The sequence below is a fragment of the Bos mutus genome, chromosome X, assembly GCF_027580195.1.
Source record: "Bos mutus isolate GX-2022 chromosome X, NWIPB_WYAK_1.1, whole genome shotgun sequence".
Taxonomy (NCBI): Eukaryota; Metazoa; Chordata; class Mammalia; order Artiodactyla; family Bovidae; genus Bos; species Bos mutus.
Window position 1 is genome coordinate 123,164,761 of NC_091646.1, and position 25,493 is coordinate 123,190,253.

The 25,493-nt window shown below is 38.6% G+C and overlaps 1 protein-coding gene across 2 annotated transcripts in view; it reads left to right on the forward strand.

The window, feature by feature from the left end:
* The window catches only part of REPS2 (RALBP1 associated Eps domain containing 2), a 249,754-nt gene extending 224,655 nt beyond the window's left edge, over positions 1–25,099 (forward strand). For both annotated transcript variants that reach the window (XM_070365780.1, XM_070365781.1), the window contains exons 17-18: positions 3,292–3,397; positions 21,081–25,099. In XM_070365780.1, coding sequence (XP_070221881.1) covers positions 3,292–3,397; positions 21,081–21,149 — 175 coding nt within the window. In that variant the 3' untranslated portion in view covers positions 21,150–25,099. The remainder of the gene's footprint in view (positions 1–3,291; positions 3,398–21,080) is intronic.
* The last annotated feature ends 394 nt before the right edge of the window (positions 25,100–25,493 follow it).

Below are 25,493 nucleotides of genomic sequence, written 5' to 3' on the forward strand. Positions count from 1 at the left end.
CATCCTCTTTTCTACTCTTTACCTGTGGTAACCACTGATCGGTTTCCTGTCTCTATAATTTTGTCATTTTCAGAATGTTGTACATATAGAATCACACAGCATGTGACCTTTTGAGCTTTGCTTGTTTTCTCTCAGCATAATGCCCTTGACATCTAAGTTGTGTAAATCAATACTGCTAAGAAGTATTCTACGCTATGAATGTACCACAGTCTGTTTAGCCGTTCACCTATTCAGAGACCTTTTGTTTGTGTCTAGTTGTCAAGTATTACAGATAAAGCTGTTGTGAGCATCTGTGTACAGGTTCTCATGTATACATATGTTTTCATTTCTCTGTAATAAATGTCTAGGAGTGTGATTGTTGGGTTGCGTGCTAAATGTATATTTAGTTTTTAAAGAAACTGCCAAGTTGTTTCCCAAAATGACTGTACCATTTTATCTTCCCACCACCAATGTACAAGATTCAGTGTCTGCACATCCTCACTAGCTTTTGATACTGTCACTTAAATTTAAAAATTAGCTGTTCTAATAGGTGTGTAGCGCTATCCCATGGTGGTGTTAATTTGCATTTCCCTAATAGCTAGAGCATCTTTTCATGTATTTGCCATCACATGTCCTCTTTGGTTACATGTCTTTTCATCACGTTTGCCCATTTTCTAATTGAATTGTTTTTTAACATTGAGTTTTGAGAGTTCTTCGTATATTCTAAATACAGATCAATTGTTACATCTGTGGTTTGCAAATGTTTTCTCTCAGTCTGTGGGTTATCTTTTCATTCTCTTAAAAGAGTCTTTTGCAGAGCAAAAGTTTAAAATTTTTGATGAAGTCCCAACTTACTGATTTCTTTTCCTTTTATGGATTGTGCTTTTCTTGTCACCTCTAAAATCTCTTCACTAAGCTCTAGGTCCTGATCATTTTCTCTTACATTTTCTTCTAAAAATTTTATAATTTTACACTTTACATTTAGGTTGGTGATCCATTTTGTGTTAATTTTTATATAAAGTTTGAGATTTGGGTCAAGATTCATTTTTTGGCCTATGGATATTGAATTGCTTCAGCACTTTCATTGAAAAGGCTGTTCTTTTTCTATGGACTTGCTTTTGCTTGTCTGTCAAAAATAAATAATCTGTACTAGTGTGAATCTCTTTCTGGGTTCTTTATCCTGTTCCAGTGATCTATGTGTCTTTCACTCTGCCAATACCACACAGTCTTGATTGCTATCTTTATTACTTTGCCACTTGATACTATAGCTATATAATAAGTCTTCTGTTTTTCCCACTTCGTATTTTTCAAAACTGTTTAGCTATTCCAATTCCTTTGACTTTCCATTTAATTTTAGAATACTTTTGTCTTGAGCTGAAAAGATCTTGCTGGGATTTCCATGCTGCTGCTGCTAAGTCACTTCAGTCGTGTCCGACTCTATGCGACCCCATAGACGGCAGCCCACCAGGCTCCCCTGTCCCTGGGATTCTCCAGGCAAGAGTACTGGAGTGGGGTGCCATTGCCTTCTCCGGGATTTCCATGAGAATTATGTTAAACCTTTATGTCAATCTGGGAAGAGTTGACATCTTTACTGTGTTGAGTTTTTCAATCCATGAACATATATTTCTCCATTTACTTAGATCCTATTTATTTCTTTCATTTGTGTTGTATATTTTCAGCATGTAAGTTCTATATATGTTGTGGTATATCTAAGAATTTCAATGAGTCTTTATGAATAAAATTATAAAAATCTACATTAGTTTATCTGATCATGTGATTCTCTTTTTCACCTGTTAAAGTAATGAATTATATTGATTGTTTTTGAATATTGAATCAGTCTTGCATCCCTGGAATAACTCCTCTTGGTCATGATTTATAATTCTTTTTTATATTGCTGAATTCTATTTGCTAATATTTTATTAAAGATTTTACATCTGTATTCAGGAGGAATATTGTATCTAATTTCTGTCTTTCTGGGCTGCCCCTTTCCCAGTCCTTTGGCTAGAGAGAGCAGAATTTTGGGGAGGCTTTTTATTGTCTGCTCTCATTGGCATTTATGAGATCCATATGAAGTGAAAAAGAAAACCCAGGTAGTTCGTGGCTATTCTTTCCTTGGGTACCAAATTCCCTAGCTGGTTTGCCTTCTTCACTCTACTTTGCAGAGTCATCTTATATTATTCTTTATATTATGTCCAGTGTTTTACTGTATTTAGTGGGAGGAGTAGAGAGAAATGTATCTACTCTGTCTTGTCCTGAAACCAGAAATCCAATCTGTATCTTGTAAAAAAATATATTTTGGAGCTTCTTCCCTGCCTATTTATGGGTAAAAAACTAATGTTTAAACTTGTTGGAGAGGGAGTATGCCTTATACAGGTGAATAGAGTGGCTAGTATAGTATACATTCTCAGTGTACCGCCACCAGATCTCTCCAGTGGTCACAATGCTTTCTAGTTTAGTCGCTCTGGCTCCCAGGGATCACAAACATGTTTGTTTCTCTGGGGGAACTTAGATGGTCCTTTTGCTCTGAGGATTCAGTATTTCTTGCTGTGGGATATAAGGCTGTAGGTTCTACAACCACATTGACAGTTTTGAGGGGGAAAGTAGTTGCTAAGAAAAATTAGGGCCAGTCAGGCAGTATAAGCAAAGACTGTAATGGGCCAGGTGGGATGTGTGTGGTCACCTTAGTTACACCTGTTCTGTGAATTTACTGTTGACTTACTTTGGAAAGACTGGTATTAAAACAATTTTGTGTTTTTCTCAAGTGCCACAGATGCATGTTGGTGTATGCACTTGCACACACACACTCACACACAAACACACTTAGGAATTCATGCCTAATAATAAAGAAATAAAAGAGAGGTATGTAGGTTGACTGAGTTAATGTAGGATTTTTACTGAAGAGAATGTTTTTCTATTCTTTGCCTTCAGACTTGCCCACAGGGCCACCTGCAGGTCTTTGAAATGCCATTAATGATGCACAAAAAGGGTATTCCAGTTAATGTCATTTGTCAGGAAGAAATGCTTATTAAATGCCTTTGGATAAATGGAAAAAAACGTGTTTGAAAAGGCCCAATTCACAGCTTTTCTTCAAGTTGTAAAATGGAAACTGCTTCATGTGTAAATAATTCATCCCAAGAAACTTATTTCCTTTGGTATGTGCCTGCCTGCCTGTGAATATATGATTTTATTTTGGGAGCTCTGTGATGTTAGCCCCTTATTAGTTTAGCACTTCTCGTGAATCAGAGAGTTCTGACCCACAGGGATCTGGACCTCTAAGTTCTGTGTCACTGAACTGTCTGTACTTTTTTGTAGGCAGTCTTCCAAACAGAAGAAGGCTATTCAAACTGCTATCCGCAAAAATAAAGAGGCAAATGCCGTGCTGGCCCGTCTGAACAGTGAGCTCCAGCAGCAGCTCAAGGTAAAGAGCTTCCTGAATTTGGATAACCAGGCTTTGTGTCTGGTTGTTGTGTTTTGTTTTGACAAACATTGGCTGAGCATCTGGTTCTATTCGTGTTGGTAAGACTTAACTCTTTGTTCTCAGACTCCTTTTGGAAGGCAGAGAGTTGCTGTATTTGTTTCATGGGTTGATTCTTGTTAGAGGAAGACTTGAAGCTTTAATATGCAAGCTACATATTGTGTGCTAGTTAAAAAGACAGAGAAGCTATTACAAAACTCTCTGAAGCATTCTTTATTGTCCAAAGCTTCTGGGTAAACCCCTAATTTGTTGAGGTCCTCTATGAATGATGCTATACTCATTTCAGTGGAAGAGGGTGGCCCTGATCCTCTCAAAGGCTATCCCCTCCTCTGGTATCTTGGAAATGGTTCCACATCACCTCAAGGACATCTCCTCTGTTCTTATTGCCTGTTTCTATTCACCATTATTCTCCCCTGTATTATTAGTTTCCCAGGGCTGCCCTAACAAAGTGCTATAAACTTAGTGGCCTAAAAGAATGGCAGCTTACTCTCTGCCAGCTATGGCAGCTAGACTTCTGAATCACAGTGTCTGCAGAGCTATACTCTCTCTGAAGGCTCTAGGGGAGAATTCTTCCTGTCTTCTTCCCAGTTTCTGGTGGTGGCTGGCAGTCCTTGGCATTCCTTGGCTGGTAGATGTATCACTTCAATTTCTGCCTCCACTGTCTGTCATAAAGTTTTTTCTGGCCTCCGTGTATCTGTGTCCAAGTCCTCTTTTTATCCTTCCCTTTTCTTATAGGGATATACTGGTCATTGGGTTGGGGCCCACCTTAATCTAGCACAGTCTCATGTTTTAACTAGATTATATCTGCAAATACCTTATTCTATATAAGTTCACATTTACAGGTACTGGGAGTTGAGTTAAGCACACCTTTTCAGGGCAGCCCTGACATCCCTTGATTTTCTGCTGGATCACTGCCGCCCACGAAGAAACGCGCTCTAGTGTTGTCCAGTGCATTGGCGCCCACATCCTCCTCCAGCTGCTGCCCGGTCTCTAGTCTCCTTCATAGCCAAGCTTCCTAAGAGTTGTTATTTACTGTCTCTGCTTCCTCACTAGCAGTGTTCTCTCCCTTGACTTTGCTGTGGCTTTTACTCTCATTTACTCACACCCCTCTTACAGCCATGTTCAGTGGGCCTGTTTTAATACTATTTGGATTTGCAGAACCTGTGCCATAGACCGTTGGCAATTCCTTCCTCTGAAATGTCTTTTCTAACTGGTTTTCAGGATGTCATACTTTCCGTGTCCTTCTCCTTCACTGATGACTCTTTTTTTATCAGTCTGTACTGTCTCTTCATTTTTATTTTCTCTTTCATTACTCCCTGCCTTCGCCCCCTTTTTTTTTTGGCTGTACCACACAGCTTGTGGGATCTCAGTTCTACAGCCAGGGATTGAACCCAGGTCATGGCAATGAAAGGCTGGAATCCTAACTGTAAGCCAACAGGGAACTCCCCTAATATTTTATTATGAACATTTTCAAGCATGCAAGAAAGTTACACAATGTTGGTTCTCCCATTCACATCTTGCTACACTTGTTTTTATCACATATCTGTCCTTTTTTATCCCTCTTATCTACCCTTCAGTCTGTCTTATTTTTAACATGTTTTCAACATGTGTGTGTCCCCTGAATATTTTAACATGTATATCATTAACTAGAGTTAAATATTTTTACAAACTTTCCTTATGTTGTACATTTTACATACAATGAGTGCACACAACTTAAGTGTACACTTGCTGACTCTTTGTAAGTGTGTATACTAATGGTTTCTAACCCCATATCAAGATAGAGGATATTACCATCTCCCTGGAAAGCTCCCTCATACTCCTTCCCAGTTAATTTCTGCCGTGCTTAACCCCTCTTCTAAACTTCTTATGCCATATTGTTGCCTCTTCTATGACTTTATGTAAACAGTGTCCTCTGACATGTACTTTTGTGGAAAGCTTCTTTCACGTAGCATTGTTTTTGAGATTCATTTTCATCATTATATGTCTTAGTAATCTGTTCTATTTTATTGCTGAGTGATATTCTACTGAGTGAGTATACTATAGTTTGGTTATTAATTCTATTATTGGACACCTGGAAATTCTAGTTTTTGCTATTTTGAATAAAACTGCATTTTTAAATAACTATGTGGGAATATTTTCTCATTTCTCTTGGGTAAATTTCTAGGATTTAGGATTAGTAGGTAATATGGTGATTGTGTGTGATTGGTTTGAATAGAAACTACTAGAGCTTTTCCCAAAGTGGTTGTAGCATTTAGTATTCCCACCACTACTATGTGAGAGTTCTGGTTGTTCCTCATCTTCACCAACACTTGGTATTACTGTTTTAATTTTTATCTAGTCTTGTGGTGATATAGTTTTTATTTTACATCTCCTTAGCGCTTTTCTATGTGATTATTTACTTTTCATATATTTTATTTTGTGAAGTGTTTTTTCCAAATGTTTGGCCATTTAAAAATCATTTTCAGTCTTTTTTGTAGAGTTGTAGGTAGATGCTTTTTATATTTTCTGTTGCCAGTCCTTTGTTGAGATATATATTTTATGAATGTTTTCTTCCAGTCTTTATTTTGCCTATTAATTTTCTTAACTATCTTTTCATGAATAGAAGTTTTTAATTTTGATAAAGTCTGATTTATAATTTTTTCTCTTATGGTTATTAACTTTCTTCCTATTATATAAGGAAACTTTGCCTACATCTAAATTATGAACATATTCTCCTATGTGTTCTTCTAAATGCTTTACTGTCATAACTTTTACATTTAGATCTGTGATACATTTGTGTTTTTAAACTACTTTTTTATTTATTACATACTAAACTATTATTTATTTATTATAAAGCTGTATGTATTTAATGTATGTGACATGATGAGTTTGGAGGTAATTATATATCCATGAATCTGTCACAATTTATGCCATAAATTGCCCATCCCTTGTAAAAATTTCCTCTTGCCCTCATTATTATTGAAGTACAGTTGCTGTACAATATTATATAAGTTATAGGTGTACAATATAGGGACTTAAATTTTTAATGGTTATGCTTCATTTATAGTCATTATAAAATATTAGCTATGACTTTCTGTGTTGTATAATATATCCTTATAGCCCTTTACCTTTTCCTCTTCCCACTGGTAACCATTAGTTTATTCTTTATTTATTTGGCTTCACTGGTTCTTAGTTGTGGCATGTGGGATCTTTAGTTGCAGCATGTGAACTCTGTTTCAGCATGCAAACTCTTAGGATTTTTAGTTGTGGCATATGAATTCTTAGTTTCGGCATGGAAACTCTTAGTTGTGGCATGCAGGATCTTTAGTTGCAGTATGGGAGATCTAGTTCCCTGATCAGGGATCGAACCCAGGCCCCCTGCATTGGCATCATGGACTCTTAGCCACTGGACTACCAGGAAAATCCCTCCTTTTTATTACATTCACTAGTTTGTTGAATTTTTTTTTAATTCCATATATAACTGATCTCATGGGCTTCCCAGGTGGTGCTAGTGGTAAAGAACCTGTCTGCCAATGCAGGAGATGTAAGAGACCTGGGTTTGATCCCTGGGTTGGGAAGGACCCCTGGAGGAGGGCATGGCAACCCACTCCAGTATTCATGCCTAGAGGATCCCATGGACAGAGGAGCCTGGTGGGCTACAGTCCATGGGGTTGCAAAGAGTCAGACGCAACTGAAGCAACTTTAGCACGCACACATATACAGTATTTGTCTTTCTCTGTCTGACTTATTTCACTTAGCATAATGTCCCAAGTTCATCCATGTTGTTGCAGATGGCAGAATTTCATTCTTTTTCATCACTCACATAATTATAGTTTCTTTTATGTGGTGAGAACATTTAAGATTTACTTCTTAGCAGTTTTTAAGTATAGAATACAATATTGTTAGCTATAGTCACCATGCTATACATTACATCCACAGAACTTATATGTCTTATGACTGCAAGTTTGTACCCTTGCTCAGCATCTCCCCATTTCCTGCACCCGCCTCCCAGCCCATGGCAACCACCATTCTACTCTCTCTGTGAAGTTGGCCTTTTTAGATTACACATAAAAGTGATATCATATGGTATTTGCCTTTCTCCGTCTGACTTATTTCACTTAGCGTAGGGCCCACAAGGTCCATCAGTGTCACAAATGGCAGAATTTCCTTCTTTCTTTTGGCTGAATGATATTCTATTGCATGTATGTACCACATCTTCTTTATCCATTTGTCTGTAGAGCGAAACTTGTTTCCGTATCTCAGCTATTGTACATAATACAGTGAACATGGGAATGCACATATCCCTTTGAGATCCTGATTCTTTTCCTTTGGATATACCCAAAAGTGGGATTACTAGATCTTATGATGGTTTTTTTTTTAATTTTGAGAAACCTCCATACCATTTTGTGTAGTTGCTGAATCAGTCTGCATTCTGACCGACATTGTACAAGTGTTCCCCGTTCTCCACATCCTTGCCAACACTTATCCCTTATCTTTTTGATAATAGCCATTTTAACAGGTGTGAGGTGATATCTCACTTTGGTATTGATTTGCATTTCCCTGATGATTAGTGATGCTGAACATGTTTTGTGTACCTGTTGGCCATTTGTTTTAGAATGCTGTATTTCCATTTTTATTTGTTTCAGGATAGTTTTTTGATTTCCCTTTTGATGTCTTCTTTGACTCATTGGTTGTTTAGAAGTGTTTTGTTTAATCTCTATGTATTTCTGAATTTTCTAGTTTTCCTCTTGTTACTGATTCCTAGTTTAATAACCTTGTAGTTGGAAAATGTACTTGGTATGACTTTGATGTTCTTAAATCTGCTAAGACTTATCTTGTAACCTATCATATGATATGTCCTCAAGAGTATTTCATGTGTGCTTGAGAATATGTATTCTGATTCTAGTGGATGAAATGTTCTGTATGTCTGTTAGGTTCATTTGGTATAGTTCAAGACCAACATTTCCGTGTTACATTTTTGTCTGGATGATATACCCACTGTTGTAAGTGAGCTGTTGATGTCCCTCATTATTACTGTGCTTTTGTCTATTTCGTCTTTTGGATTTTTTAATATTTACTTGATATATTTAGTGCTCTGATGTTGCCTGCATATATATTTATGACTTATATTTTCTTTATGAGTTAATCCCTTTAACATTATATAATGACATTCCTTGTCTCTTGATATGGTTTTTGGACTATAGCCTGTTTTATCTGGTAAAAGAATAACTACCCCTCTTGTCTTTTGATATCTACTTGCATGGAATATCTTTTTCATCCTTCATTTTTTCCTATGTGTGACCATAAACCAAAGTGAGTCTCTTATAGGCAGCATGTAGTTTGGTCCCTTCTTTTTTTTTAATCCATTGATCTGCTCTATGCCTTTGGATTGGAGAACTTAATTCATTTACATTTGAAGTAAATATTAATAGGTAAGGATTTACTAATACCCTGTTAACTGTTTTCTGACTGTTTTATAGTTTTCTTGTTCATTTCTCCCTCTCCTACTGCCTGCCTTTGTGAATTGATTTTCTGCAATAGTATGCTTTGATTGTCTTCTCTTTATCTTTTGTGAGTCTATTGTAGGTTTTTGTGTTTGCTTTGTTATCATGAAGCTTACATAAAACATCTTGTAGGTATAACAGTCTATTATATGCTGATAACTTTGATTGCATATAACAACTCTTGGAGAAGGCAATGGCAACCCACTCCAGTCTTCTTGCCTGGAGAATCCCAGGGATGGGGGAGACTGGTGGGCTGCCGTCTATGGGGTCACACAGAGTCGGACCCAACTGAAGCGATGCAGCAGCAGCAGCAGCAGCAGCAACTCTACCCTTTTACTCCCCCTTTTGTTTTTGAACAAAAGCAAAAAAAGCAAAAACAAAAAAAGGGCTTCCCTTGTGGCTCAGCTGGTAAAGAATCCGAGAGACCTGGGTTCGGTCCCTGGGTTGGGAAGATCCCCTGGAGAAGGGAAAGGCTACCCACTCCAGTATGCTGGCCTGGAGAATTCCATGGACTATACAGTCCACAAAGAGTCGGACACTACTGAGTGACTTTCACTTTGTTTTTGAATTCATAATTTACTTTTCATATTTTATATTCATCAACAAGTTATTTTAGCTATGCTTATTTTTAATACTCTTTTCCTTTAGCATTTATACTAAATTTAAGTGGTTAACACACTGCCATGTTACAGTATTAGAGTATTCTGAATTTGACTATATACTTACGTTTACCCCAGTATATTGTATGTTTTCATATTACCAATTAGAATCCTTTCATTTCAGCTTGAAGAACTTCTTTCTACATTTCTTGTGAGGCAGATCTGGTGGTGATCAACTCCCTTGGCTTTTGTTTGTGTGGGGAAATCTTTTATCCCTCCTTCATTTCTGAAGGATAACTTTGTTGAATAGAGTATTCTTGTTTGGCAATTTTTTTTTTTTTCTATGAGCACTTTGTATTATCATCTCACTCTCTCAAAGGGTGCTAAGAAATCCACTGATAGCCTTATGAGAAGTCCCTTTTAAGTTATAAGCTTCTTTTCTCTTGCTTCTTTTAAGATTTTTCTCTTTGAGTTTTGACAAGTTTATTATAATGAGTCTTAAAGAGGAAATCTTCAGTGGAGTTTGTTTGATGACCTTTGAGCTTCATGAACTTGGATATCCATATCTCTCTCCATATTCAGAAAGTTCTCAGCCATTATTTCTTCAAATGAGCTCTGTGTCTCTTAACTTCAGGAACTCTAATAATTCACAAATTATTTCTTTTGATGACATCGCATAGATCATGTACCTTTCTTCATTCTTTTAAATTTCTGTTTTCTTTGTTCTCCTCTGGCTGGATAGTTTCAAAACCCTTGAAACTGTCTATCTTAGATTCTTTATTCTGCTTGATCCGTTCTGATGTTGATGTTCTCTATTATATTTTTAATTCATTCATTTTATTATTCAGCTCCAGAATTTCTTGTGGCTCTATTTTATGATTTCTATCACTTTGTTAAACTTCTTGTTTTATTCATGTAGTATAGTTTTCCTGATTTAATTGACTTGTCTTTCTGTGTTTTCTTGTAGCACATTGAGTTTCCTTAAAATAGCCGTTTAAATTCTTTATTGAGTAAATCCTATATCTCCATGTCTTTGGAATGGGTTACTGGAAGATTATTGTAATTCTTTGGTGGCATCATGTTTCCTTGAAGTTTTGTGTTGTTATCTTCACATTTGAAGTAGCAGTTACCTCCTCCCAAACTACTTTCAATCAGCCCTGTTAGAGATTCTGACAGTTTCTCAGATCTTCTATGGATGCACTTGCTCAGCACTTATTGTTCCTTCTTATGACACAGTTCTTAATCTTGTATGCCTTGTTCTCATCCTGCAAAACACAAGGCCAAGTGCTGACAGCCTCCCTTTTATTTTCCCAAAGATGGCACTGCAGCTTAAATTTGTGGTCTCTCATGGCCAACAGATTTGGGCCAGCAAGTCTTTCTGTATGTGTTCACTCACCATCAGGAATGTGACCAAGGAACTGGCCGCAGGTTGATGGTGTGTGTAAGGCCCATGGAGTGCTGAAATGCCTCATGGGTAGCTGGAGGATGCCCAACTTATAGTCAGGCTTATGGGTGGGCTTCTTGATGGTGCCCCATGGGACATTTAGTAGGATCCATGTTCCTTTAATCCCTTTTGAGAGTCCTATCTGCCACTCTCCCAGCCTCTTCCCCCTCCCCACCTCCAGTCATGCAGTTCACAATTTAGTACTGGGGAACCTGGTTGCTCAGGTATGCACTTTCCTGGGAGAAATCATGGGCCAGGATCTTTTCTAGTCATAAACTGTGCTGCCTTGGGGTAAGGTGATGTGAGTAGTCAAACAGTTCTTCTTACCCTCCCAGTGCATCCGGACTTCTGTTATTTTTCTCTAGCATTCTGCTTGAAACTTGGACTTCCACAAAAGTTCTTTCACCTCTGGGTGATTGTCTAAAACAGTGTTTCCCAGAGTTTCCTGGACTGTGGCTGAGAGGGCCTAGAGCTGTTTCTTGGACCCTGTTGGGTCCAGAGCCAGAACTGAGATCTGTGTGCCTATTACCAGATGCATGGCTAGATGAGACACCTCCTGGGTCCTTTCATATATGGTGCTGGATCCCATAACTCCCACAAAGGCACTTTGTGAATGGATGCCAAATTGTCATTGACAGGGGAACATGAACAAGGGATGTCTTATTCAGCCATGCTACTGACATCACTCCTGGTAGTTTTAAGTTTTTAAATGAACTTCCATAGTGTTTTCCATAGTAACTGTGCCAGTATCTATGATCCATTTTGAATTAAGTTTTATGGATGCTATAAGATTAGGGTCAAGGTTCATTTTTTCCCATATCAGTATTTCATTAATTTAGTATCATTTGTAGAAAAGTTTCTATTCCTTCCTGGATTACTCTGATGCTGTTCTCAAAAATCTAATAACCATGTAAGTGTGATTTATTTATGGGTTCTTACTCCATTCTGTTAACCTGTTTGTTGATCTTTATACTGGTACTACATGGTCTTGATTTCTGTAACTCTTGAAATCAAGTAGTATAAATTTTTCACTCTTCTCTCTCTAATTGTTGAGATTTTAGAAAACCTCTCAGTGGTTCTGAGTGTGTAAGTATTTTCAAATTGTTTCTTAAAATTTCATTTCCTAACTGAGTTTATGAAAGTCACAGAATATAAGGTCACACAGAAAGCAATCATATTTCTATATACAAGTAATAAACAACTTGTCACAGAAATTTGAAAAACAGTAGTATCCACAATAGCTTGTTCCCTCTCCTAAATGAACTACTTAAGTATAAATTCATCTGTATACTAAAATGTGCAAAATGGTGTTAAAAGAAATCTATGAAGACCTAAATAAAGGGAAAAACATACGTAGCTTGTGGATTAGAAGACTCAGCATAGTAGTAATACTATTTTCCTCTAGGGTGATCTATAGAATCCTTGCAGCCAATCAAAACCCCAGTACGATGTTTTGTAGACATAGACCAGCGAATCCTATAATTTATATGTAAAGGCCAAGGAACTGGAATAGCTAAAACAAATTTGAAAAAGAAGAACAAAGATGGAGGAATGACTTTCAGTATCAAGCTTCAGTAATCAAGACAGTATGGGATTAATGATGAATCAGTGGAGCAGAATCAGAAGTCCTCAAGTAGACCATGTGAATATAAGCATTTGATCTTTGACAAATATACAAAATCAGTTTATTGAGGAAAGGATAGTCTTTTCAACATATTGTTTTGTAACAATTGGTCATCCATCTGTAAAAACATGAACCTTGACCAAAAATCTCACTTCTGATACACAGATTAACTTGAAATGGGTCATAGAAACAAATGTAAAACATAAAGGTATAAAACCTGTAGAAAAAAACATAGGAAAAAGTTTTTGTGACCCAAGGTTAGAATTGATGCCAGAAGCACAAACCCAGAAAAAGTCAATAAATTGGACTTTATCAAGATTTAAAACTTTTACTGTCAAAAATACTGTCAAGAGAATTAAGAGACAAGCTATAGACGGGAAGAAAATATTTGCAACTCATGTTTTTTGACAAAGGACTTGTGTCCAAATTATATAAAGAACTATCAAAACTCAGTAATAAGAATTCTCAAAGCTCAACCAACCCAGTTTAAAAATGGGCAAAGGATGTGAACAGATACTTCACCAAAGAGGATATAAGGATGGCAAATAAACATGTGCAAAGATATTCAGCAATGTTAGTCATTCAGATCAGATCAGATTAGACCAATCACTCAGTCGTGTCCGACTCTTTGCGACCCCATGAATTGCAGCACGCCAGGCCTCCCTATCCATCACCAACTCCCGGAGTTCACTCAGACTCACGTCCATCGAGTCAGTGATGCCATCCAGCCATCTCATCCTCTGTCGTCCCCTTGTCCTCCTGCCCCCAATCCCTCCCAGCATCAGAGTCTTTTCCAATGAGTCAACTCTTCACATGCGGTGGCCAAAGTACTGGAGTTTCAGCTTTAGCATCATTCCTTCCAAAGAAATCCCAGGGCTGATCTCCTTCAGAATGGACTGGTTGGATCTCCTTGCAGTCCAAGGGACTCTCAAGAGTCTTCTCCAACACCACAGTTCAAAAGCATCAATTCTTCGGTGCTCAGCCTTCTTCACAGTCCAACTCTCACATCCATACATGACCACTGGAAAAACCATAGCCCTGACTAGCCGGACCTTTGTTGGCAAAGTAATGTCTCTGCTTTTGAATATGCTATCTAGGTTGGTCATAACTTTCCTTCCAAGGAGTAAGCATCTTTTAATTTCATGGCTGCAGTCACCATCTGTAGTGATTTTGGAGCCCAGAAAAATAAAGTCTGACATTGTTTCCACTGTTTCCCCACCTATTTCCCATGAATTGGTGGGACCAGATGCCATGATCTTCGTTTTCTGAATGTTGAGCTTTAAGCCAACTTTTTCACTCTCCTCTTTCACTTTTCATCAAGAGGCTTTTTAGTTCCTCTTCACTTTCTGCCATAAGGGTGGTGTCATCTGCATATCTGAGGTTATTGATATTTCTCTCGGCAATCTTGATTCCAGCTTGTGTTTCTTCCAGCCCAGCATTTCTCATGATGTACTCTGCATAGAATTTAAATAAGCAGGGTGACAATATACAGCCTTGACGAACTCCTTTTCCTATTTGGAACCAGTCTGTTGTTCCATGTCCAGTTCTAACTGTTGCTTCCTGACCTGCATACAAATTTCTCAAGAGGCAGGTCAGGTGGTCTGGTATTCCCATCTCTTGAAGAATTTTCCACAGTTTATTGTGATCCACACAGTCAAAGGCTTTGGCATAGTCAATAAAGCAGAAATAGATGTTTTTCTGGAACTCTCTTGCTTGTGCCAACGGATGTTGGCAATTTGATCTCTGGTTCCTCTGCCTTTTGTAAAACCAGCTTGAACATCAGGAAGTTCATGGTTCACATATTACTGAAGCCTGGCTTGGAGAATTTTGAGCATTACTTTACTAGCGTGTGAGATGAGTGCAATTGTGTAGTAGTTTGAGCATTCTTTGGCATTGCCTTTCTTTGGGATTGGAATGAAAACTGACCTTTTCCAGTCCTGTGGCCACTGCTGAGTTTTCCAAATTTGCTGGCATGTTGAGTGTAGCACTTTCACAGCATCATCTTTCAGGATTTGGAATAGCTCAACTAGAATTCCATCACCTCCACTAGCTTTGTTCGTAGTGATGCTTTCTAAGGCCCACTTGACTTCACATTCCAGGATGTCTGGCTCTAGGTCAGTGATCACACCATCGTGATTATCTGGGTTGTGAAGATCTTTTTTATACAGTTCTTCTGTGTATTCTTGCCATCTCTTCTTAATATCTTCTGCTTCTGTTAGGTCCATACCATTTCTGTCCTTCATCGAGCTCATCTTTGCATGAAATGTTCCTTTGGTGTCTCTGATTTTCTTGAAGAGATCCCTATTCTTTCCCATTCTGTTGTTTTCCTCTATTTATTTGCATTGATCGCTGAGGAAGGCTTTCTTATCTCTTCTTGCTATTCTTTGGAACTCTGCATTCAGATGTTTATATCTTTCCTTTTCTCCTTTGCTTTTCACTTCTCTTCTTTTCACAGCTATTTGTAAGGCCTCCCCAGACAGCCATTTTGCTTTTTTGCATTTCTTTTCTATGGGGATGGTCTTGATCCCTGTCTCCTGTACAATGTCATGAACCTCATTCCATAGTTCATCAGGCACTCTATCTATCAGATCTAGGCACTTAAATCTATTTCTCACTTCCACTGTATAATCATAAGGGATTTGATTTAGGTCATACCTGAATGGTCTAGTGGTTTTCCCTACTTTCTTCAATTTCAGTCTGAATTTGGCAATAAGGAGTTCATGGTCTGAGCCACAGTCAGCTCCTGGTCTTGTTTTTGCTGACTGTATAGAGCTTCTCCATCTTTGGCTGCAAAGAATATAATCACTCTGATTTTGGTGTTGACCATCTGGTGATGTCCATGTATAGAGTCTTCTCTTGTGTTGTTGGAAGAGGGTGTTTGTTATGACCAGTGCATTTTCTTGGCAAAACTCTATCAGTCTTTGCCCTGCTTCAGGCAAATGCAAATTGAAACCATGATCACAGACCACCACACACAGTGATAGAATTGCTAAAACAGAAAGTCCTGACAGCATCAAGTGCTGTCACCTGGAACCATCATGAATTGGTGGTGAGAATGCCAAATGGTACCCCACTCTGAAAAATCATTTGTCAGTTTCTTATGAAGTTATATATACACTTAATCCTGTGACCCAGCAGTACATAAACGTTAATAGCAATTTTACATGATAGCTGAAACTTGGAAACAACACCAATATCCTTCAAAGGATGAATGGATAAACTGAGTACAATGAAATAGTATTCAGTGAGCAGAAGGAGTGATAGACACAGTAATTTGAATGAAACTCAAAGGCATTATGTTGAATGAGACAAGCCAGTATCAAAAGGTTAGGTACTACACGATTCCTTTTATTTTACATTCTTGAAAAGGCAAAAGTATAGTTCTGGAAAACAGACCACTGGTTGTCAAGGGTTACTATGCATGTGGTAAAGGTTTATATGTCAGTGAGTAGTACCAGGGAGCTTTTTGGTTACTGGAACTGTAATGTACTCTCTTTGTGGTGGCAGTTACACAAATCTATATGTGTTGACATTTGTAGAACTATACACTAAAAGGAAAAAAGTCAGTTTTACCATATGATAAATAAAATTTTGAAAAATGTCAGACGTCATTCTGTTTTGTGAATCTTTGTATATGACCTTGTTTTTGTTTTGCATTTTGCTTTCGCTTCCGCTCTACCCCCACCTCTTGTTTTGGCATAGGTCACTATTATTCACTGGTCTCTATACGTCATAGGCCTTTTTAATTTGGAAACCCATATTCTTCAGTTTTGGGAGTTTTCTTGATTTTTATTGACCCCCCATTTTCCCTGTTCTCCCTTCCTGATATTTTTCTGACACTGAACTTCTTAGTTTGGTTTTCTAATTTTTCTCTTCTAGTTTCTTTTTTTTTTTTGGTCTATATGTGGAGACTTACTTATTTTTAAGCTCTAAATCTCCTATGTTTAATAACCAAGAATTCATTTTTTTCATTATCTGCTTGTTTCTTATTGGTGACATCCTGTTCTTGTTTTATGGTTGTAATATCTTCTCTTAATTGTAGTTTTTCTTCTTCCTCAATACTTTTTTATTTTGTTGTATATACTTCTCATTACATACTTTCCTTCAATAGCTGATGGTCCTTCTCTGCTTATATTTAGGAGGAGGATGAGAATGCAGCCTGTTGTGGGACTTGTCATCTTTGAGCTTCATTCTCCCCCAATTTGACTGAGCTGTAGAGTTGGGGAACTCCCAAAGACAGTGTCATTGGCTTTTTCTTCTTGGTCTGACTGGAGTCCTCAAGGAAGAGACTCTTCTGGTCTCTTGCATGTAAGCAAGATGTGGTCTAGTGGAGCAGAGGACTCTGGTTCTCAGCATTCAGGGTATTGATCTAACCCCCCTATTTCCAGTCTAGTTTTTTGTCGTTAACTGTATCTGTGTGTTGGTATTCCAGAGGTCATCTGTTTGCCTTTCAAAGGAATAAATCTTCAGTGTTCTACCCTAGTGGCAAGAAGAATTTGGGAATCTGATTACTTCTGAATCAGACTTTCAAGGAACACTTCTTTAAGACAGTCCTCTGTCCTTCACTTTCACTTTCATAGATATCTGAGACTGCCAGTTTGAGTCTTTTAGGGATTCTTCTATGTAAAATCAGACTGGTTCTTGTTTTATCTCCATCCTTAGCTTGCAGTGCACTTTTATTTACTTGATCTGAAGAAGTGAAAAAGTTCAAGGTCTAGCTAACAGAAATCTGAAGAATCATCAAATGGCGCTCTAGTCATGGCCTCTCAGTCAGTTCCCAGACTGAGTTTACAGAAGCCTTGAATAAAGGGGCATCTTAGTTACCTGCAAGAAGGACCCCACTCTGCAGCCAAAAGTTTATAGTTAGTCTTTCTCTCAGACTTTCCCAAAGAGCCTTGTGCCCATTTACCAGTGTGACTGTGCACTTGGGAAAAGGGACTCATCAGATTTGGGGAGGATTACTGAACACAGGCTCTAAACTGACATTCATTCCTGAAGACCCAAAATGTCCCTATGTTTCGCCAGTGAGAGTAGGACCTTCTGAAGATCATGTGATCAGTAGAGCTGAAGCTCAGGTACATCTCACAGTGGGTCCAGTTTATCCCCAAATCCACCCTATGGTTATTCTGTCCAGTTCCCTCAAGCATCATTGGAAGAAACGTATTCAGCAACTGGGAGAATCCCCACACTTGTTTTTCTTGGGTTAGCTAATTCATTCAGCATTCATTAGTTTGCCTTCCAGCTTACCAGTTTTATTGCTATCACCTCTTCCCTGTTGTCTTCCCTATCCTTGTGTGTCTATGACCCCCACCCCACCCCTAATTTAAAAAATTGTTTTAGTGTTCCAGTAGGGAATGAGCTTGGTACATAGGTTCAGTTCCAGCTTTACTTGGAACCACCATCTTTATTATTTTGCTGGGTGATGGTACTTAATCCTATGGTTTTGCAGGCCATCCAACCTCACAAATTTATGTCTAAAGCCCCTCTTCTCTTTCTTCTAAGCTCTAGACATACATTTACAACTGCTTATTTTACTTTTCTCCTAATATACACATCTCAGATGCTTCATTCCCAACTGTCTCCTTGAAATGTCCATTTATCATCCAATCTTCTTGTTCTCAATTAATCCCATACTACCAACCACCGTCTTGCTCAATTCCAAATCCTCTACCTTCTTTCCTACATCAGCTTTATCAACATGTCCTATTAGTTCTAGATGTAAAGTATGTCCAGAATCCACCTCCTCCTCTCTGTGGCTACTACCTTGATCTAAGCCGTTTTCATTTCTCACCTGGTTTCATACAGTAACCTCCCAAATGCTCTCTGCTCTGATTCTTGTCCTGCTACAATCCATTGTCTACACAAAAGACAGAGTGAGAGTTCTGAATTTGAAATTAGGCCACATGCCTTTCCTGATTCAAAGCTCTCATTGCTGTGCTCCTTCACTTTGAATGGCATCCACACTCCTTACTCTGTCTGCCGGGTCCCTGCCTAACTCTCTGACTTTAGTTCCTGCCAAGGTCTTCATCGTCCCCTCTGCATTTGGTCACACAGGCCTTGTGGTTCATTAAACGCACCAAGCTTGTTCCCTCCTTTGCAGCCTTAGTTGTTGCCATTTTGTCTCATTGAATATCCTTCACCTGTATCTTCACAGGGCTCACCCCTCACTTCATTCAAGTCTCTTCTCAGTAGAATCAGCTCTGAGAAGCCTTCCCTGACCACGCTCTGTGCCTTTCTCCCAGATCCACCATTACTCTATTACAGCATCTAATTTCCTTCTGAAAGCCTTCTGAAAGTATCTCTGTTTTTTAACTTTCTTATCTTTCTCCAGCCATTTGAGTATAAGCCCTCTGAGGGCATTGGTTTGAACTGTTTTGTTCCTTGGTGGTATCATCACACCCAGAGCAGAACCAGGCCCTTCAGTTCAGTTCAGTCACTTAGTCGTGTGTGACTCTCTGTGATCCCATGAACCGCAGCACGCCAGACCTCCCTGTCCATCACCAACTCCTGGAGTCCACCCAAACCCATGTTCATTGAGTCGGTGATGCCATTCAACCATCTCATCCTCTGTCGTCCCCTTCTCCTCCTGCCCTCAATCTTTCCCAGCATCAGGGTCTTTTCAAATGAGTCAGCTCTTCACATCAGGTGGCCAAAGTATTGGAGTTTCAGCTTCAACATCAGTCCTTCCAATGAACACCCAGGACTGATCTCTTTTAGGATGGACTGGTTGGACCTCCTTGCAGTCCAAGGGACTCTCAAGAGTCTTCTCCAGTACCACAGTTCAAAAGCATCAATTCTTCGGTGCTCAGCTTTCTTTATAGTCCAACTCTCACATCCATACATGACCACTGAAAAAACCATAGCCTTGACTAGACGGATCTTTGTTGACAAAGTAATGTCTCTGCTTTTTAATATGCTGTCTAGGTTGGTCATAACCTTCCTTCCAAGGAGTAAGCATCTTTTAATTTCATGGCTGCAATCACCATCTGCAGTGATTTTCGAGCCCAGAAAAATAAAGTCAGCCACTATATCCACTGTTTCCCCATCTATTTGCCATGAAGTGATGGGACCAGATGCCATGATCTTCGTTTTCTGAATGTTGAGTTTTAAGCCAACTTTCTCACTCTCCTCTTCACTTTCAAGAGGCCCTTTAGTTCTTCTTCACTTTCTGCCATAAGGGTGGTGTCATCTGCATATCTGAGGTTATTGATATTTCTCCCAGCAATCTTGATTCCAGCTTCTGCTTCATCCAGCCCAGCATTTCTCATGATGTACTCTGCATAGAAGTTAAATAAGCAGGGTGACAATATACAGCCTTGACGTACTCCTTTTCCTATTTGGAACCAGTCTGTTGTTCCATGTCCAGTTCTAACTGTTGCTTCCTGACCTGCATACAGGTTTCTCAAGAAGCAGGTCAGGTGGTCTGGTATTCCCATCTCTTGAAGAATTTTCCACAGTTCATTGTGATCCACACAGTCAAAGGCTTTGGCATAGTCAACAGAAATAAATGTTTTTCTGGAACTCTCTTGCTTTTTTGATGATCCAGCAGATGTTGGCAATTTGTTCTCTGGTTCCTCTGCCTTTTCTAAAACCAGTTGAACATCTGAAAGTTCACGATTCACGTATTGCTGAACCCTGGCTTGGAGAATTTTAAGCATCACCTTACTAGCATGTGAGAACCAGGCCCTTAGTAGATAGATATTCAGAGACTATTGGATGGTAGGAAGGAGGGTAGGTAAATAAACTCCTGTTGAGTTCCATAATGATTTTCATCATGTTTGTTCTTCTGGGATGTCTCAGAATTGAGCCTTTATATAGACTTCTTTCCCACCTTGACTGATTCTACTTCAGAATGCCTTTATGTGTCCCTCTCTCTCCTTGTCATTAGGTCTGTTTTAGGGCTCAGAGTTTGAGTTCCCAAATAGCAGACTGCAGATCCTCTTTTCTACCTTTAGCTGAGAAGACACACCTTCAGCCACAGATGCAGGATCCTGGATGACACTTTAGTGTAAGGACACCCAGTGTCCTTTCTTATCCCTTGGTCCTGATCCAGTATGGTACTGGATTAGAAGCAAGAGATTGAAACTAGAAATGTAGTCTTGATGACCCACCTCTCAGTATTAGGAGTCTGCTTTTGCTTTTCTGCTCACTTTCAATCAGTCTTTTCATTTTTAACATCATTCTGTGCCAGCCACTGATCCTGTTAAAAACTGAGTGTGAGACATAGGTGTGGGGAGGAGGGAGGGTTGATCAGTTAGTTTCATTTCATCATCAAGAAAGGAATTGAGAGACTATTGTGAAGCCTCCTATGTCCTGTCACCAGCTTCAAATACAATGCCTCCCAGTCTACTCCTCCTTGAGTTATATGGCACCTGAATGCTTGTGGGTCCAGTCATAAGTTTCTTTTTAATATCAGATGAAGTGGGGATGAACCCAAAAAATGACCCCTCTCTTCTCTTTCTTTTGTACAACTCAGGAGGTTCATCAAGAACGGATTGCATTGGAAAACCAATTGGAACAACTTCGTCCAGTCACTGTATTGTGACCCTCCCCCACAAGATTCAAGTAACAGAGGGTGACCTTTTCTGCCAAGATCTTTCCTGAATGTTTCAACGCAACTACTTGTCATAGATGTCTGAGACTGTGTCAAAAGCTCTGAGCAGCGGAATGTAATCAATATCACCTTTTCTCTTGTGCTTCATGCGTACATTTTTACTGTGGTGGAAAAAATACAACTGATTGTCACACTTAAAATTGTAATTATCAGTGGAATTTATCTCCCATTCTTAAGTATTTCCTCAAGGTGTTAGATGTTGCTCCTTATTGAAAACCAATCTTCTAGCAAATAAAAACAATTTAGAGCATTATTTATTTAAAGAGTTTATGATTTGTATAAGACCTTGTAACCCAGTACCTTCAGTATGCTTGTTTTATTTTCATATGTATATCATATATAGTAAGTTGGTTTCCTGAATAATTGTGATTCCAACTAGATAGTCTTTGGCATGATGATGATAGAAACAAAAACTAGAAGTAAACAAAATCATTAGCTTTAGACTGGCACTTTACCCTCCACCACTATATATATGCCAAAAACTGCTTCTCTAGTGCCATCTTGATATTATATCTAGCTATGAATAATACATGACTGTTGTTTTCTATGGAATAGCAAAGACTTATTCAGTCTTACACCTCTGTGAAGTAGTAGTTTTGTCCATGATCCGTTTAACTTGTCCCAGCTAGGCTGTCAACACAGATAACTCAGCCCTTTCATGCAGGTTTTTGGACAAGAGCAATCTGCCCTAACTGCCTTGCCCAATCAAATTAAATAACTAGTTGCCAGATCTCTACTTCTGTCCTGCATGGGTTAATATATCTGTAAATGCATGAATTTGGAAACCACTCATCAAATGTGAAAAGCTGATGAGACTGTTTGGACTGATGAATATTTGTTGTTTGAACCCAGGTATTCAAACTAAGGAAGAAGGGGCAATGATTATTACCAGTAATCCAACAGTCTTCGGTAGTTATTTTTGTCTTTGTTATTTTAACCCAGATCACAAGTGTATTGAGTATGAAGAAATAATGAAAGAAAGCCGATCCTTACACTTGATATATGATTATTTTGTTCTCTGTGAAGTGACCCTTGAGGAGGGATTGGTTTATGTGCAGTTCAGAGGCGCCCAACCGACTCTAGTGTAAATGATGTAAAACATAAAACAGTAAGCTCAAATCACAGAAGCCAGTATTCTATAGAAATTTACATAGCCCCTGCTTATCCTGCAAGCTCAAGTTGACAGTGGGAATTGACTGACCCTCCCAGGTATCTGGGCTTTCTAGCTTTAACAGCACTTCAAGATACTGATGGCAAATTTGCTATCTCTTGTGCATTTTGCTAGTTTACCAGTTCTTAAGATGTTGTGTGAAGTGTGCTAGGGTACTTTCTGAAGTGGTTTAGCAGAGGTCTGCAGTTTGCAGGACTAAGCCTTTAATTTCAATAGAGTTGACTGCTCTGAGAAGAAGTAGGCATTTATTTAATGCTTCCTTACTCCATTGGCAAGCTTTATCTATAGTTTAATGGCAGAAGAGAAATGCTCAAATATGATTTTTTCCAAAGAAAAACAAAATTGTTGATTCTGTTCTGTATATATTAAAGGATTCAGAATTGCTTGGATTTTGAAAATCCTAAGACTTGAACTCTTTCTCTAGTCCCCTTTCCTTCCCTTTTGGCTGCCTTCTTTGTCCCTGTGGGAGGGTTTCAGGGTCAGTTTAAACCTTTTCTAAAATATGAATGGGTGAGTGAACATTTTTTAGGTAACCTCTTTTTCACATGTTCTGAGAACTGGGGGCTGCAACACATTTTATCAACAGTGTCCACATTGCAGACGTTTCACATCATATTTGCCTTTTGTTCCACTCAATCCAGGAAAGTCTAGCATATGCACTTTATCTCATAATCTTCCAGGACATACGCGCACACTCCAGATAGCACTTCATATCCATTAAGCAGACATATAAACTAAAGAATGTTAGTCTATGTTCTACATTTTTAAAATATTAACATGTTTTTCCCTCATCAAGCCAAAACCAGAGTGAACCATATTAGGAGTATGGGGTTTTGTTTAGTTGGCTTGGTTTTCATTAAAGGAAAAAACTTGCACTGGACAGTCAAAGGCTCATGTGTTGCATGCTGCTGCTAGGTCGCTTCAGTTGTGTCTGACTCTGTGCGACCCCATAAATGGTAGCCCACCAGGCTCCCCTGTCCCTGGGATTCTCTAGGCAAGAACACTGGAGTGGGTTGCCATTTCCTTCTCCAATGCATGAAAGTGAAAAGTGAAAGTGAAGTCGCTCAGTCATGTCCGACTCTTAGTGACCCCATGGACTGCAGCCTACCAGGCTCCTCTGTCCTTGGGATTTTCCAGGCAAGAGTACTGGAGTGGGGTGCCATTGCCTTCTCCAATGTGTTGCATAGTATCACCAATATTTTAAGATAGGCATTGCATTAAAGCCCACAACAATACTATCTACACCCCACCTTCCTGACTGGATTTAATAGTGACCACAGTTTCTTAGTTGCCTAGAAGTGTATTTTTTTAAAAAACCAATTAAATACACATACAACATCATTATTACCTAACTAGTGCTTATCCTTTGTTTCTCTGTTTTCTTAGGATGTGTATTTTTAATTTAGGATTATAACTCCTGGTAATGTTTCTGTGAGCCTTTCATGTGATTTATAGGAAGACTGGGTTATTGCTATCACCATTATACCTCTTTTGTAAAACTACTCAAGAATAAGACCTGCTTGTTGGGCAGAAATCTGTGGGCAGAATGTTGATGTTGCCCCCATCCATGAGGGTTTAATAACCTTATTGTTAATCAGTCTTCCTCCATAGGAGTCTCATAGTTCCAAGGATGAATGCACAGTATATTACCGATTTACCGGGTACCTCAGCATCTCTGGTTTATCACTTATTGCTTTGGCCACCTCTCTATCCAGCAGCCATGAAGCAAACCCAAAAGGTAGATTTCTAGAATGGAGGAGTGTGTCATAATCAAGGCAGACATTTGCCTTAGTTGGAGGTATCTGACTGCTTTATAAATATTAGAGAAATACTTCGGATCTGGTTAGGAGAGGAGGCCGCTTAGCTGGGAGCTGTGCCCATTTTCTTCTCTTTGCACAGCAGGATGTCGGAGATGAGAGGACCTGTTCCCATATCCTGCAGCTGCTTTGGGGAAACCAAGGCCCTAAGAAACCACAGTTCCTAGTCCAAGAATCCATAGAAGGAGGGAGCTATTGACAGAGTTGGATTTTATGGATTCTAAGTTGAGTCCTCTGGCCACTAGCAGTACTAAAAATAGATTAGAAGGGTCTCTTCTATTTACCATGTTTTATTTACTTAATCAGTTTTAAAATATGGAAACATGTTTTAGTGAGTTTGAGATCTAGATATTTCTCTTGGATTGAAGCAAAAAATAAAATCTGAAAGAATAGGATTGAACTATTTGTTCTTCTGAACACCTCACCTTTCATGATGTAGTAAATTACCCTGGGTTTCTTGGCAGAACTTTTGACAGCTGTTGCTTTGAGTGAATTCCATTCCTGTATTCCTTATGGGAGTTTGTTTTTAAAATAGACTACTGTGATTGAAATGAACTCAATATGTAGTAAGTTATAGTTTTTCTTCAATATAGCATGGGTTACTTGGGCTGCAAATATTCCATTTCAGCATAGTTTAGGGTGAGTAATCAGAAACATGAATTTTTCTTTGATTCCCTAGTAGTGTCTGAACTATCATTAAAGCATTCCTTTCTTCACATGTGATTTAATTCTAGTCTGTTTCTAAATGATATTTGTCCATTTCTTAGATGAGCTTATAACTATGGTAATGATAGATCTGTGCTTATTAATAGAAGATGGGAAGATTTGGGAGAATGGCATTGAAACATGTGAAATGTCATGTATGAAACGAGATGCAAAAAAAAAAAAAAGAAGAGTGGAACTCAATTCTTAATGTTCCTTTCAGTGGAGTTGTAATTATTGGTGAGCAGATATCTCCATTCCAGTTTTAAACTGAAGATTGCTAGAAAATAACAGTAGAGGAAGCTTATGATAATATACTATTATATTAGGATAACCCTTCTGTTTCTCACAGTTTTCCTGTCCAAATTGGTCCTACATATGGAAAATCAGGAATTATGCTACAATGGTTTACTTAATTATATTTAAGGACCCTTTATTCCCATGATTTGAGTGTTCCTCTCTGGAATAAAATTTGATAGTGATTTCAGCTACTTCAGATTTTCAAAACAAAACATCCTTGGTCAAATATCTATGATGACTGAAACTGCCAAGTGATACCAGAGAAATCCATGATTTCACTGAGAA